Source organism: Somniosus microcephalus, chromosome 33 (genome assembly GCF_052327205.1).
Source record: "Somniosus microcephalus isolate GS21.2 chromosome 33, FLI_Smic_1.0, whole genome shotgun sequence".
In the NCBI taxonomy this organism is placed as follows: Eukaryota; Metazoa; Chordata; class Chondrichthyes; order Squaliformes; family Somniosidae; genus Somniosus; species Somniosus microcephalus.
In genome coordinates this window covers 26,875,511-26,890,840 of record NC_141019.1, presented here as the reverse complement: position 1 = coordinate 26,890,840, position 15,330 = coordinate 26,875,511, and the positions used below count along the sequence as shown (strand labels likewise).

At 45.2% G+C, this 15,330-nt stretch overlaps 1 protein-coding gene across 1 annotated transcript in view; it reads right to left on the bottom strand.

The window, feature by feature from the left end:
- LOC147097034 (sonic hedgehog protein-like) overlaps positions 1-15,330 on the bottom strand; it is a 115,827-nt gene that overhangs the window by 29,066 nt on the left and 71,431 nt on the right. Inside the window, exon 2 of the mRNA XM_085972775.1 lies at positions 11,950-12,211. Coding sequence (XP_085828901.1) covers positions 11,950-12,211 — 262 coding nt within the window. The remainder of the gene's footprint in view (positions 1-11,949; positions 12,212-15,330) is intronic.

The window sequence follows — 15,330 nt, the reverse complement described above, 5'->3', positions numbered from 1 at the left end:
GCAGCTGTTTCTAAGCTACAGAGACGCTTGGAACTTGTGGCCATTGTTCTGTACCTGTTGCTAAGCAACAGGGCTTGTTGCTTTATACGGAGCTCTCAGCTCTTGTATCTTTTACTATAGCGCTCGGTGATCCGGAATTTTTGATGAACCGGCACCACGTCGGTCCCGTCGGTGCCGGATAAAAAAAAAGTTTCCTGTATGTTTTATTATATTTATCCACAGTAAATGTAGCATTTTTACAGGCACCATTTTAGTTTTATGTGGCTTGACGGAAATTCAAAATCATTTACCAAAGCAAATTCCAGCCGGCAGAGGCGGGGGGTGGGGCGGGCAGGCATTTGGTGTCACTGGACAGTGATCTGGAGCGGGAACTCTGGTTGATTTTCCCCTCCTGAACCCCAAAGTTCTGAAACCAATTGCGTCGCCCCCAAGATTAGCTAACTCAACCGAGACCAGGAATCAAACCTGGAACTTCTACCTGAAAGGCTCAGCTCCATACTGACTTTACCAACCGAGTCATCAGAGGAGTTTAAAGTTAATATTTTATGCACTAAAATGTCTCATTTACATTCAGTTGTAGCTTGAGTAGTTAAATAGGTCAAGGTAGAAATATTACAACTGGCTCTTTATAAGCACTGCTCCAAAAATAACATTCTTGGCAAATTAGTTACCCATTTATCAAGATCTATAAGCACATCAGATATGCAAGCAGATTTCAATGTTAACCACCAACCATTCCTGCTGACTGAATCTGTGCAGAAACACCTGGCTTGTTTTGAAAGTAGCATTCCACCTTAATCAAGATCACTAACAATTTGAAAGTGAATTATCAGTAAAATTCAGGAGTGACACTCTTACTGTGGTAACTGCTTTGCCTTTTAAAAATCTGCTTCAGCAAATGTTTAGTCCCTCCCCCTCAAAAAGTTCAATGACCCCCAACAGATCAGGAGGTTTCTAGTTATGATCGCAGATATGTGCCAAGGTACCTGATCTCAACTGGGCAGTGGTCAGGATATACAACTGGTATCACTGCCTCTGGATTGGGTATGATGACAGTGGAGGGGGTTTAGAAACAACCAAGGCCTATACTCCTTATTGCTATCCAGCAAACCTTGCTGGAAATTGTGTGTGCGTAGATATTGGGTGAAGATAGAATTGGCTTGGTTGTGGTGGCTCCAACAATTGAACAGCCTGCCCACTTGGACTCACTTCTATTGCTGTACCTGGGTCAGTATCTTCTTAGAAAGTTGACGATGAATAAGCCTGCTACATGGCACTAGAACATAAGGTAGCTGGCAGAAGGCAACCTGCCCTAAGTACAGGAACTTTCGATTAACCGGCACCTAAATAACCGGAAATGTCGGTTAACCGGCAAAATTCAGGAGTAGGTTCAGGTAACTTTTATTACTTGCCTTCCTCCATGTGTTGCTGTGCAAGGGTGTGGCTGCAGCTGTTGCTAAGCTACAGCGACGCTTGTAACTTGTGGCCATTGTTCTGAACCTGTTGCTAAGCAACAGGGTTTGTTGCTTTATACGGAGCTCTCAGCTCTCCCTATCTTTTACTATAGCGGTCGGTTATCCGGAATTTTTGATGAACTGGCACCACGTCGGTCCCGTCCGTGCCGGATAAAAAAAAGTTTCCTGTAGTTCTTCCACAATAATGAAGGCAAATGTCTGTTGTAAACTTGGGCAGACAGCTGCTGGAAGGCACGACCTGCGAGGCCAGGTAGGAAACCACATGCTCATATCTAGGGCTTGGTGCTTTGGTTGTCGAGCCTCCAACCTGGTGGAACCACAGTTCAATGGAGTATGGTGTGTGTCCATGCTGTGGTCAGGAGGAAGGTGGCACTGTACTCACACATTTTATGGTTAATTGTGCTGCTCACTATGCCACTCTTGAGAATGTTCCTGGTACCTGCTGTCCATGCTGCTCAGTTGTCTAACAACTAACTTTGGACTATCCTCCTTTGGGAGGCAAGAAAGGAGAAGGTGAGCAGAGTCCCTTTGGGGGGTTTAGGTTGCTCCAAGATGACATGTCTGGCAATGGAAGTTCAGAACCAAGTCAACCCTCTGTGACAGATTTTGTAATCTGACAACTGAACCAGGCAGGTCCACGTTATTCCACGGCACTGTTGATGATTGGCCAGCTAACCTGACTCACTAATGGAATCTGGAGAGGGCAAGACCCAGCAATGGAGACAGAGGGCAGGATTTTCATTGTGCCGTGGAGTTGGGATTGGAGGCGTGCGGGGGGTTAAAATCCCGAAATCGGGGGGTCCCGACCTCATCCTGCACCCAACCCGTCTCCATGCCAGTTTCAAAGGAGGTGGGTACCCGCCCGCACTGGGACCCGCCTACCCGAGGCGGGTAGGGATTAGTGCCAATTAACTGCCTGTTAACAGGTAGTTAACAGGCAGTTTTTAGCCTAATCCCTATTTTTAAGGTTGAACTGTGGGATTCCCGACGGCTCCAAACCACGCCAAGTTAGAGGAGTCGGGCCGTCGGGTTGAAGGGCTTGGAGGGGTCGAGATGTCGGTGTTCAGGTGAGTGATGTGTGCATGAGTGCAAAGGTAAGTGTGTTTGGTGTGTCTAAAGTGATTAAAGAAGTGTAAATTACCTTTTCTTACCTTTTCAGCCTTCCTTTCTTTAGGTTCGGGGAGTCCCTCATCTCACCGGCACAGAAAGCAGAATGGCTGCGAACTGTCAAAAGTGACAGCCTGCAGCTTTCTGTGCAGGAGAGATTTCTAACTGAGTCTATGGAGAAGGACTCAGGTTAGAAGTAAGACTGTCAGTGTTTGATAGCTTCAAACAGCTGTGAAACGTTGATATTTCATCTGTCAAAACCTCTTGACAGATGAAATTTCAGTCTGTGATGTCACCTGTTGCCGGGTGGCCCTTAATTGGCCTGCTGAGCCCGCCCAGCGGGCTCAACAAGGTCAATTAAGTTAAAATCGTGTGGATTGGCTGCATCTCGATGGAGACAGGACGACAACCCCGAAAGTTGTAGTCCCGCCTCCAACCCGACTCCTGAATGAAAATCCAGCCCAGAGTGTCTTCCCATTTGACCTTCAATAATCTTGCAAGCGAATGCCCTAGTTGGTAGAGTGGTCCTACCTGGAATAGCAGGAGGAAGCTGCCAGTGCTTTGTACTGGTAAGCTGCACAGTTTTAGTTGTTCAACTCCAGCAGTTGCTCAGTGTCCTCCCTCCCAAGCCTTGACTTTGCCAACCAGCATCTAAGCTCTCTGGACTTAAATACAGGAAACTTTCTGGTATCCAGCACAGACGGGACTGACCTGGTGCCGGTCCATCAACAATGCCGGATAACCAAACGCTATAGTAAAAGATACGGAGCTCAGAGCTCCGTATAAAGCAATAAACCCTGCTTCAAAACAATCGGCACACGTTGCAAGTGTCTCTGTAGCTTAGCAACAGCTTCAGCTACACGCTTGCACAGCCACAAATGTAGTAAAAAAAGTAAAAAAAAGTTACCTGAACCGACTCCTGAATTTTGCCGGTGGATAGAGCGTTCCGGTTATTTAGTGGCCGGTTAATCGAAAGTTTCCTGTAAGTGGATTGTGTCTCCATGGGGAGAGAGTGCGCACTCTGTATTGGGCAAACAAACAGGTGTAGATTTTTCAGTACTTTAGTTTGGAGGCTCAAACATGGCAATGGGCTTCTGCATATGCCAGACACCCAGTTGACCCAAACACAAAACCCAGTGACGGTTTAATGGGCAAGGCGCCACTCATTGTAGAACCAAGTCACACAAACCAGAAGGTCACAGGATCGATTCACAATCTGTGTTGAGTTAGCTGGGACATTATATAACCTGCAAACACTCACTATCCCCGATCATGCATGAAAAAAATGGCCACTTGGGTAGGATACCAGAGGACTGCTGGCTCCCATGTAGCCATAGCTCAGCATGAGTCTGCGTCCTCAGTAGAGACGGGGAGAAAGTGTCCCTGAAAGAATTTCTCAATGGTGGGGTCACACACACTACAGGAAACTTTCGATTTACCGGCACCTAAATAACCGGAAATCTCGGTTAACCGGCAAAATTCAGGAGTAGGTTCAGGTAAGTTTTATTACTTGCCTTCCTCGATCTGTTGCTGTGCAAGGGTGTGGCTGCAGCTGTTGCTAAGCTACAGATACGCATGGAACTTGTGGCCATTGTTCTGAACCTGTTGCTAAGCAACAGGGTTTGTCGCTTTATACGGAGCTCTCAGCTCCGTATCTTTTACTATAGCTTTCGGTTATCCGGAATTTTTGATGAACCGGCACCACGTCGGTCCCGATGATGTGGAATGGTAGGATGCAAGCTAATGCCTGCCAGCAAGTACTGTGCCTTAGCCATACTGTTAGGGTAGGCAGAGAGCAGATTCAAGGTGGTTCCCCAAAAGGAGGGCGGGTCAACAGAATTCTCATGCATTTTCTAGAGGCCAGGAAGTTAGAGGAGTATTAGCATATGGATGGAAAAAAGTTGTCCACCCCTCCTCTCAATCACAATACTTCCTATTCTTCATAACGTCATAAGGGACACACAATAGCTCCAACCTGCCCTCGTTCGCAGTCCTGGGTGGGCCGTGTGCAGTCTCCAACAGCAGCAGCCTTATCAGCTGGATTCAAACCAACACATCATTTAAATGCTTTTTAAAAATCACTGACCATTTGCAGTGTGTCCAGATGCAACGCCACTGATTTTGAAACACCTCGTACTTGCCTAAAAAGGTTAAGTTAGTCGCTTAATTGGGTTGAACCCCAGAATTCACTGCTTTTAATTCTTGCACATGTCTAACGAAAACAGTAACAGATCTGCCAAAGAAAGCATCCAGGAATTGTCTTGCTATACAGAAGGAAAAGTTACAAATGTTCCTCCTTGTACATTTTCCTGAATTGGTGTGTAAACCCTCTCCTTCTCCCACCAACAAATATCTGGGAGGTTCTTATTTCAGCAAGGAAAGCATTAGCTGTGGGAACAGGAGGGCCATCTTAAATTTCCCACACCATTGCACAAATTGCTAAATTAAGAATTTGGGCCTTTGAATACAGAGTGCCTTGTTGAGGATTTCCATCATGCAAGATCTACAAAAATGAATTCATATATTGCTATTTTTCCCTCAGCGCCATTTTTAATTAAGCTATTTTCTGTTTTTAATTTCCTCTTTCTTTTCCTCTCTCCCCAGCCCCTCCCTCCCGTTACATGCAATTCTTTGGCAGAAAGGTCCCTCGAGCCTGCTCCACCATTTAATAAGATCATGGCTTATCTTCAACCTCAACTCCACGTTCCCACCCGATCTCCATATCCCTCGATTCCCCTAGAGTCCAAAAATCTATCTATCTCAGCCTTGAATATACTCAAAGACTCAGCCTCCACAGCCCTCTGGGGCAGAGAATTCCAAAGATTCACAACCCTCTGAGTGAAGAAATTCCTCCTCATCTCAGTTTTTAATGGCCTACCCCTTATCGTGAGACTATGCCCCCTAGTTCTAGACACTCCATCCAGGGGAAACAACCTCTCAGCATCTACCCTGTCAATCCCCTTCAGAATCTTGTATGTTTCAATTAGATCACCTCTCATTCTTCTGAACTCCAGAGAGTATCGGCCCAATCTACTCAATCTCTCATCATCGGACAACCCTCTCATCCCAGGAATCAATCGAGTGAACCTTCGTTGCACCGCCTCCAAGGCAAGTATATCGTTCCTTAGATAAGGAGACCAGAACAGTGCCCAGTACTCCAGGTGTGGTCTCACCAAGGCCCTGTACAATTGGAGCAAGACTTCCTTACTCTTACACTCCAACCCCCTTGCAATAAAGGCCAACATGCCATTTGCCTTCCTTACTGCTTGCTGTACCTGCATGCTAGCTTTCTGTGCTTCTTACACGAGGACACCCAAATCTCTCTGTACACCAACATTTAAAAGTTTCTCACCATTTAAAAAATATTCTGTTTTTCTATTCTTCCTACCAAAGTGAATAACCTCACATTTCCCCACATTATACTCCATCTGCCACCTTACTGCCCACTCACTCAGTCTATCTATATCCCTTTGCAGACTCTGTTCTCCTCACAGCTTACTGTCCCACCTAGCTTTGTATCATCAGCAAACTTGGATACATTACACTCGGTCCCTTCATCTAGGTCATTAATATAGATTGTAAATAGCTGAGGCCCCAGCACTGATCCTTTCGGCACCCCACTAGTTACAGCCTGCCAACCTGAAAAAGATCCGTTTATCCCTACTCTCTGTTTTCTGTCCATTAACCAATCCTAATCCATGCCACTGTATTACCCCCAACCCCATGAACCCTTATCTTGTGTAATAACCTTTTATGTGGCAACTTATTGAATGCCTTTTGGAAATCCAAATATACTACATCCACTGGTTTCCCTTTACCTACCCTGCTAGTTACATCCTCAAAAACTCTAATAAATTTGTCAAACACGATTTCCCTTTCATAAAACCATGTCGACTCTGCCTAATCATGTTATGATTTTCTAAGTGCCCTGATACCACTTCCTTAACAATGGATTCCAGCATTTTCCCCGACGACTGATGTCAGGCTAACTGGCCTGTAGTTCCCTGTTTTTTCTCGCCCTCCTTTCTTGAATAGCGGTGTTACATTTGCTACCTTCCAATTCGCTGGGACCGTTCTAGAATCTAGGGAATTTTGGAAGATCAAAACTAATGCACCCACTATCTCTGCAGCCACCTCTTTTAGAAGCCTAGGATGTAGGCCGGGATCCAGGAGATTTGTCGGCTTTTAGTCCCATTACTTTCTCTAGTACTTTTTCCTCTACTATTGGCCTTGGAGGGAGTGCAGCGTAGGTTTACCAGAATGATACCCGGACTCCAAGGGTTAAGTTACGAGGAGAGATTACACAAATTAGGGTTGTATTCCCTAGAATTTAGAAGGTTAAGGGGTGATCTGATCGAAGTTTTCAGGATATTAAGGGGAACAGATAGGGTAGATAGAGAGAAACTATTTCTGCTAGTTGGGGATTCTAGGACTAGGGGGCATAGTCTAAAAATTAGATCCAGACCTTTCAAGAGTGAAATTAGGAAACACTTCTACACACAAAGGGTGGTAGAAGTTTGGAACTCTCTTCTGCAAACGGCAATTGATGCTCGATCAATTGTTAATTTTAAATCTGAGATTGATAGATTTCTGTTAACCAAAGGTATTAAGGGATATGGGCTAAAGACGGGTAGATGGAGTTAGGTCGCAGATCAGCCACGATCTCATTGAATGGCGGAAAAGGCTCGAGGGGCTAAATGGCCTCCTCCTGTTCCTGCATTCCTATGATCCTGGCTTCTACTCTTCCAACCCACTGTGCCTTAATTTACTTCATTTTGAAGTTAACAGCAGCAGAGGGAGATACCAGTGGCACAGACTGAAACAGTTTTTCTGATTTGTGCACCAGTGTTAGAATTAAACACTCCCAGGTCAGGTAGAGATAAGAGATATTCCCAATCTCCCCCCACTATAACTTCAGTGGAAGATTGGCGGAAATCCTGGAAAGACGTTAAAAAACGGTCGTTCACATATTTTCTCCTGGGTTTTGAAGTTACGGTGGGAGATCGAGAAAATCCCTGTGGAAATCTTACCCCCAGGTCAGTAAAGCCCAAAAATGTGCTGCAGTCTCAACCTCCTACGGCAGCAGAATTTTTTTTTTGTTGCCTATAGCTATCCAGATAGTGGTAATTCAATGCCAGTGTTGAATTATGGACATTTGTGTGCTTAGATCATGCACACTTGGAACTGGGTAAAGACTGCCCAAGCCCCTTACAGCCAGCACAGAGGGGAGACTTTCATCTGATTGCACCGCATGTTCAGTTGGTTCTTCCACCCCCACCTCCTCCTTCCTGAAGGTGCTGGCACATGTTGAGGTACAGTTCAATGGATGCTGGCTGCTGTCCAGCACCCCATACGCGTGGCCATTCTTAATGCGTGATCTTAACTAGCAAGTGTCAGATATTCGAAGTGGAATACTCTCCCCACTCAGTGTCCACAGACACACATGCATGTTTCGGCAGAGGATACAAGATAGTGATTAGGAATGGGAACCCCAGTCCCGATTGTTTGTTTTTTTCTCCCCTCCCGAATCCAGAGTGCGGAGACCAATTGTAGTGCTCCACCACTGCTCCAGATGACTCTCAAAGGAAACTGAACTGGGACGTGGACATTTCTGGGTTGAATGGCTCAGCCACTCAATTCAATTCAAATCGCTTTATTGGCATGACAAGTTACATCTTATGTTGCCAAAGCATCGGAAAACATTCATGTTTGTTCACAAAAATACAGATCTATCCATACAGTGTATAAACAGATATATCCCCGAGTGTATAAATATACTTTCATATAATTTATAGATACTCTTATCTTATCTTTAGTGGTTGTCCCTCTGTTTATGGCAAGCTGTAACATAGTGTGCCGCTAGTGTTACGCAATTTCTCTCTTCCCCTAGTAGGTACGGGAGTTTTTGGTCGTCATTCAAATTTCTGAATTCCGGGCATATTTTTGTAAATTTTGGGTAGAAATTCTCCCTTATGCCCTGATATTTTCTACAAGCTGTGAGGAAGTGCATCTCTGTCTCCACCATTCCCTGGCTGCAGTGAGAGCATATCCTGTCCTCTCTTGGTAGCCGGGTCTGCCTGTGTCTACCTTTTTCGATCGCCAGGCTATGTTCACTGGATAAACTCGCTAACCCAGTGGCAGAAAGCTCTGAACTGGCTCAAACAGGTACTGACTGCATGGGTTTTTATTTGGAAGGAGAAATGCCAGTGGAGTCTTCAAAAGGGTTAAAAATAAGTGACATTCCATTTCCATGTCAGGGCAAACTTTACATCAAGGATAGATCTATATCACCTTCTCATATACCTCAGATGCCAGTCAGCTTAACGTGCCAGCACCACATACCATTCGCAAACAGGATGTTAAGGTTCTCAGAGCAAACATGTCTCATAAAACTGCAATTGTAAGCACAGTGAAGTTAATCTCTAAATATCTTGACATTGTGGTCATACCTTGCTGTAACCAGGCTAAAATACAAATGAAATACTTTGGGGAAATATGCTTTGATTCGTTGCTTTGTAAAATAAACAGAATGGGCGTCAATGAAAACAAAAGGTTACGAGGCAAAAACACATTTAAGAAGAAAAAAAAAAAAAAAAAAAAAAAAATCGGGTCTCCAAGCAAGCAGATTTTAGTTTGTCACAAAGATTTTTTTTGGCTCTCCAGGAAGGAATAAAAAAAACCCATCAGAAATGAATTTTTAATCTTGTCAGCTGCTGGAGGACCTGCAGTTGCTGGGGGTTTCTGAAATTTTGGGGACATAAAAAAGTTAAAAGAAACTCAGCTACCAGTTATACTAAATACTGGGGATAAGAGCAACTAAAATCCTCATTCTCCTCTCAAGTATCATCTCTCTAAGTCTTCATGGACTCAAACAAACCAGAACTAGTAAAATCCAGGTTAAGTAATGATTTCCTCAACAGTGTTCCTTAACCCCAGAAAAGCACCTTACTGCATCAGTGTGAATTTTTCCCCATTTTCTCATTCCAGCCATTCTGAACAAGGCTGCTCATAGAACGAAAGAAAAGAACTTGCATTTATATACTGCCTTTCATTACCTCAGGACATCCCAAAGCGTTTTACAGCCAATGAAATACTTTTGACGTGTAGTCACTGTTGAAATGCGGCAGCCAATTTGCGCACAGCAAGCTCCCACAAACAGCGATGTGACAATGACCAGATAATCTGTTTTAGTGATGCTGATTGAGGGATAAATATTGGCCAGGACACCGGGGAGAACTCCCCTGCTCTTCTTCAAAATAGTGCCATGGGATCTTTTACGTCTACCCGAGAGAGTAGACGGGGCCTCGGTTGAACGTCTCATCTGAAAGACGGCACCTCCGACAGTGCAGCTCTCCCTCAGTACTGCACTGGGAGTGTCAGCCTACATTTTTGTGCTCAAGTCTCTGGAGTGGGACTTGAACCCACGACCTTCTGACTCAGAGGTGAGGGTGCCGCCCACTGAGCCACAGCTGACAGTATAACTTGGTGGTGTCCCCTGAAACCCAGGAGAATATAACTGCTGGAAGTTTATCAATTCACTATTGTACACTGGGAACAAGTCAGAAATTGGAATGGAATGAGGCTGGATTCAACAGTGTGTGATCTAGGCACAAGACAAAAAGCTGCAAAAATATATATACACAAGATAAATGTATACACAAGATAAATGAATACACAATAAACCCGATGATTACATGTGTCAGAACTTCAGGCAAACGCTGTGGTTTCTGCTGAATACAAGCACAAGTTCATCTGCAGGTACAGAAACATTGGCAAGAAGCATCAGATTTGCTTGCTGCAGGAGTCTCCCGTCATCTTAACGTGGGTGCTAGAGTAGCAACTCGCACACGGCTGCAGAACATTTAGATCACTGTCGCCATGCAGTCATTCTACCAACTCCGTGGCAGCTGAACCAGAGAACCTGCAGCAGCTGCCAGCCGAATGATGTCATTGTGTTGCAGCCTGTTGGAGCACCAACACACTGTGCAGTGGAGTGTTGGTCCACTGGTTCAAGTGCTCGACTCTATTGAGTTCCCAATCTCAGCAACACTCTTGTGGGAAGGTGCTGACTGGAGGCTCAAGGTGGGGAAGGGAGCTAAAAAAAATCCATGCGGTTCAGAGCTGAGCTGCCCTTGGGCACCACCTAGTGGCTGAGGAATAGATCGCCTGTCCACCCTTTTGGCCGCAGTCAGTACATGCCCCAAAGGCTTGGACCAGTGAGGAGAAAAAAGAACTTGTACTTGTATAGCGCCTTTTACGGCCTCAAGACATCCCAAAGTGCTTACAGCCAATACAGTAGTTTTAAAGTGTCGTACCTGTTGTAATGTAGGAAACACAGCAGCCAATTTGCGCACAGCAAGGTCCCACAAACAGCAATGAGATATATGATCAGATAATTGGTTTATTGATGTTGGTTGAGGGATAAATATTGGCCCGGACACCGGGGAGAACTCCCCTGCTCTTCTTCAAAATAGCGCCATGGGATCTTTTACATCCGCCCGAGAGGGCAGACCTCGGTTTAACTTCTCATCCGAAAGACGGCATCACTGACAGTGCAGCACTCCCTCAGCACTGAAGTGTCAGCCTAGATTATATGCTCAAGTCTCTGGAGTGGAACTTGAAGCCACAAACACAACTCTGAAGCGAGAGTGCTGCCAACTGAGCCACAGCTAACAGAAGACAGACTTCACAAAAAAAGTTGCCGACTGCATCTAACATAACTATTCATACATTATTGGTCAATTCACAAAACAACATAAATTTGATTAATTACAGCTATCTTGCCAAAAGTAAAGATTACTAAGTTTTTCTTAATCTCCCTAGTTTCATTTCTTTTCTCTGGTTTTGTACCACACACAAATCCCTCAGCGGAGTGGGTGGAAAGGTGACTTGCGCCCAGGACCTTGCCACAGTAGTTCAAGGTGGCTCATTCACCATTCTTGCCTCCCTCACTATGGGAGGATATGGTTCTCTTTCCCCCATCCAGATTGGGAGATAGCCACGCGGGAATTCTCGGGAGCAAATCCAGGTTGCGTCACTGTTGAGAAATGACACTTGAATGCAGCAATGCACTGCACCAAGATGCCTATAGAGCAAGCGCGAGCTTTCCAATATTCTCCTCTACAGGTGCCAACAGCCTCTGGTACCTTACCCAAGTGCCAATTCTCCATGTGTGAACATGGCATTTTGGCAGGCTAACTGACCATGCATGTACCCACTAAGCAGAGGGGTGTCCAATGGCTTAATTATTCTTGGACGAGATTTTGGCTATTGATGTGGATTCAACTCTACAAACTTGTGTAAAAAGCACTTTGAAGCATTCCACATCTGAATCCTTTTGAAGCCCAGATGAAGCTCTGACCCTTACCTGATTTCACTGAACAGTGAATGTGAGCTTTTGACTCATAATAAACCCAGTCAAATCCCGCCTCCACTGCCAAGCGGGCCAGCATGCCATACTTTGTGCGATCCCTGTCAGAGGTGGTGATGTCTACTGCTCGACCCTCATAATGCAAGGATTCCTTTGAATGATGTCCATCCTCGTCCCAGCCCTCTGTCACTCGGAGCTTCACCCCTGGCCACTGGTTCATCACAGAGATTGCCAGTGAATTCACTTTATCCTTACAGCGCTGAAATTCAACAGAAATAAATATACTCGTTATTATCTGCACTGTATTGCAGAACAAAGTGGTACAGTCTGGGGCTTGTCCATCTCAGACAGACGAGTTATTTCTAAACTTTCAGTATCCGAACACAGAAAAAGCAATGGGTCTCTAATTGAGATGTCACCTTGCAACACATGGTCTCCAATTGTTTTCCTGGTTTGAAATGTACAGACCTGTAAATTCACATGTTCAATCCCTGGCCTGTGCAGAGTTAGCTGATCTCAGTCAGTGTGACAGCAGAGGCACTACAATTGGGTCTCTCTTGTAACAGCTGCTGGGGGATGTTGGGCGAGCGCAGGTTTGGGTTCAGCTGTGGTGCCCTAGATCGAATAGCCCTAGAACACTCACTGTCTAGGCTCACACGTGAATTGTTGCCACTTGGATGGGCTTTATCAGCAACTGTGGAACCATATCCCAGAATGAGTATTTGCCTTTGAAGAAAGGAGTGGTAAGGGAAGAAAGATGTAAAAAAAAACTAAGAAAAAAGATGCAACAGGCCTAATTAATGCTTTGTGCACTATGCCTGAGAGATGGCCTGAAAGCAGCCATTGCCACACACACACACACACACAATATGGTAATAGCCAGATTGTCAAAGGTCTATTCTAAAACACATGATTAGGTTGAATTCTTCAGATCGGAATGTCAGCAAAATGACTTATTTTACTTCTGGTGACATGATAAAACATCTGACAGGTGGTACGGTCATTAAACCTGTCTAATACAGGGAGGTGTGCTCTAGCAAATGGTCTCGGACTGGTAATGGAGAAATATTTTACCATCAGATGGACTGAGCTAGCCGCATGATGATCCTTAGTAAAGGATTCAAGGAACTGTCCCACTCTACTCTCTCTATGAAAAAGAGGCAATTGAAACGGGCAATGTTATCACAAATGCCACAAACAGTCTTTAAAAAATGGTATGGGGTGGGGAGGGGGACAGGGGAAGAAATTCAATTGCTCAGATGAAGCTATATTTGGATGGTAAAATCAGGATTTTGACTACAATATTCAATCTGTACTTGGGATATTTTGGAATATGTACAGACATGATCACTGACTATTGCACTCAGGAAGCCCTTAAATATTCACATGAACTATCAAAAGTCAGGGCTATATATTTTAACAAGAATATTGTGATTGAAGACAATATGTAAGCACCTTATGGTAGCAGTGAGGATGTTGCCACTGATGGGCGAGACTAGAACTAGGGGGCATAATCTTAGAATAAGGGGCTGCCCTTTCAAAACTGAGATGAGGAGAAACTTCTTCACTCAGAGGGTAGTAAATCTATGGAATTTGCTATCCCAGAGAGTTGTGGAAGCTGCAACATTAAATAGATTTAAAACGGAGATAGACAGTTTCCTAGCAGATAAGGGAATTAGGGGTTACGGGGAGAGGGCAGGGAAGTGGACGTGAGTCTAGGTTCGGATCAGCCATGATCCCATTGAATGCCGGAGCAGGCCCGAGGGGCCGTATGGCCTACTCCTGCTCCTACTTCTTGTGTTCTTATGTTATGTTCACAGCGTATTGGTGATCCAACACACTATACCATGTTCACAGTTGCGATCCCCTCGAACCTCCTATCCTCATCGATAGGAGTCGGTCATGTGGGGAAGGATGCTGAGCAGACATTAGGTGCTTACCCACAGGGAAGGAGTTAGGTAAGTTGAGAGTGAGACACTCCATATCACATCCCCAACAGATAATCAAGAAAATGACTAACTAGATTTTTCTCTGGTATATATGGCTGCACCAGTGGAAATCCCACAAGCTTTCACTACTATATTATACCACATAATAGAATCACCAATTTCAGGACAGAATAAAGTCCATCATGCCTGTACCAGTACTAGCATCCCCGCAGGAACTATCTATTTTAATCCCATTTCCTTGTACCCATTAATATGTCAAGGTGAAAAGAATTCTAGAAACTTTTAACATACAAAGAAATTAGGACTTAGCACATCTCAAACCACTCGGCGCGCTTCAAAAGTACCATTATAATGGCAAATGCAGCAGCCAGCCAATTTGCGCACAGCAAGATCCCACAAACAGCAATGAGATAAATGGCCAGGTAGTCCGATTTTGGTTGAGGAAGGAATGCTGGCCAGGACAGCAGGAGAATTACTTGTTTTCCAGTCTTTAGCATTCACGTAAACAAGTAGGCAACGTCTACCATTTAATATCTCATCCAAATACACAATGCACACATGGAAGTCTAGAAAATGTCTGCAAAATATACTGTAGCTGGATCAAAAATCTTTAGAATTGCTTCTCCTGTAGTATTTTATTTCAAAGCCAAGTCTCATTAACAGGTTCAAATAAGGATTGTAATCTACCAGATCTCAATGGCTGCTGGATAATACACCAGGTGCATTACTGTACTACATTATATCACAATCCATCATCAGATTCTGGACACCAATCCATTCGCCCGATACGCGGGGGACCTCAGCTCCGGACCTCAGGCGCTAGGCAGGGGGAGGGGCCGGAGAGAGGGACAGAGGGGAGGGAGGGAGGGAGACAGGGGAGGGGAGGGGAGGGAGACAGGGGAGGGGAGGGGAGGGAGACAGGGGAGGGGGGGAGACAGGGGAGGGAGGGAGGGGAGGGAGGCAGGGGAGGGAGGCAGGGGAGGGGAGGGAGGGAGACAGGGGGGGAGGGGAGAGGAGGGGAGGGGAGGGGAGAGATAGGACATGACAGGGAGAGGGGGGACACACAGGGGCAGGGAGACCAAGCGCCCCAAAATTGCCCTCGCAACACGGGGCTCCCCAGATAGTTTTATAATATAAGACCTGCCAACCGTCATAATTCTTCAGTTGGAAGCACTTCAGCTAGCCACGACGAAGCTGAACTTAATATGCAAACTAGTCATACGGCCCGGTGCGCACGTTTCAAAAAAGGTACAACCTGGGACTGCAAGTTCATGGGACTGAAATGGCAGAATGCCAGGTACACCGGACATTGTTTGTTAAAAAATCTAAATAAAATAAAAAATCCTTGGAGGAAGCCTCAAGGGCCATGCATACTCGGACTTCCAGGCTGAAGAAAGTGAAGCCCTTTGCCTACTATCCTGCAAATATG